General features: G+C 49.1%; 1 protein-coding gene across 1 annotated transcript in view; it reads left to right on the plus strand.

Moving 5' to 3' along the window:
* LOC116400968 (platelet-derived growth factor receptor beta-like) overlaps positions 1–662 on the plus strand; it is a 24,719-nt gene that overhangs the window by 10,200 nt on the left and 13,857 nt on the right. Inside the window, 3 exon segments of the mRNA XM_031879096.1 lie at positions 276–406; positions 494–576; positions 578–644. Of these exon segments, the coding sequence (XP_031734956.1) occupies positions 276–406; positions 494–576; positions 578–644 (281 nt within the window).

Genomic DNA, 662 nt, shown 5'->3' on the forward strand with positions numbered 1-662 from the left:
CTCTCACCACCTCTCTGTCTCTCTGTTTCTCTCACTACATGTCTCTCTCCACCTGTCTGTCTCTCTGTTTCTCTCACCACATGTCTCTCTCCACCTGTCTGTCTCTCTATGTTTCTCTCACTACATGTCTCTCACCACCCGTCTGTCTCTCTTCGTTATTCTCACTACATGTCTCTCTCCACCTGTCTGTCTCTCTACGTTTCTTTCACCATATGTCTCTCTCCACCTTTCTGTCTCTCTCACCATATGTCTCTCTCCACCTGTCTGTCTCACAGTTCCTAAGGTGATGGAGGTGGACCTGTCTGTGTCCAGCAGTGTGTTGAAACAGGGGGAGGTTCTGACTGTAAACTGCACCGTCAAAGACACCGAGATAGTCTTCTTCTCCTGGGACTTCCCCCGCAGACAGGTGCCTGTCTCTCTCTCCACCTGCCTGTCTGTCTGAACTACGTCGTGTTTATTCTCTGTGTAAAGTTTCTCTGTTTTGTTGGTTCAGGAAATCGAACCTCTGACGGACTTTCTGCCCAATCGGATCCGCTCCTTCGTTAATATCTCCACAGCAACGGTGGCAGATTCCGGTAGGTCAAACGATCCGTCTCCATGGTAACGTTGTTGTTTAGTTTGTTGGTAACCACAGCGATGGAGATGTGTGTGTGTGTGTGTGT

The sequence above is a fragment of the Anarrhichthys ocellatus genome, unplaced genomic scaffold (genome assembly GCF_004355925.1).
Source record: "Anarrhichthys ocellatus isolate YVR2014 unplaced genomic scaffold, GSC_Weel_1.0 scaffold226, whole genome shotgun sequence".
In the NCBI taxonomy this organism is placed as follows: Eukaryota; Metazoa; Chordata; class Actinopteri; order Perciformes; family Anarhichadidae; genus Anarrhichthys; species Anarrhichthys ocellatus.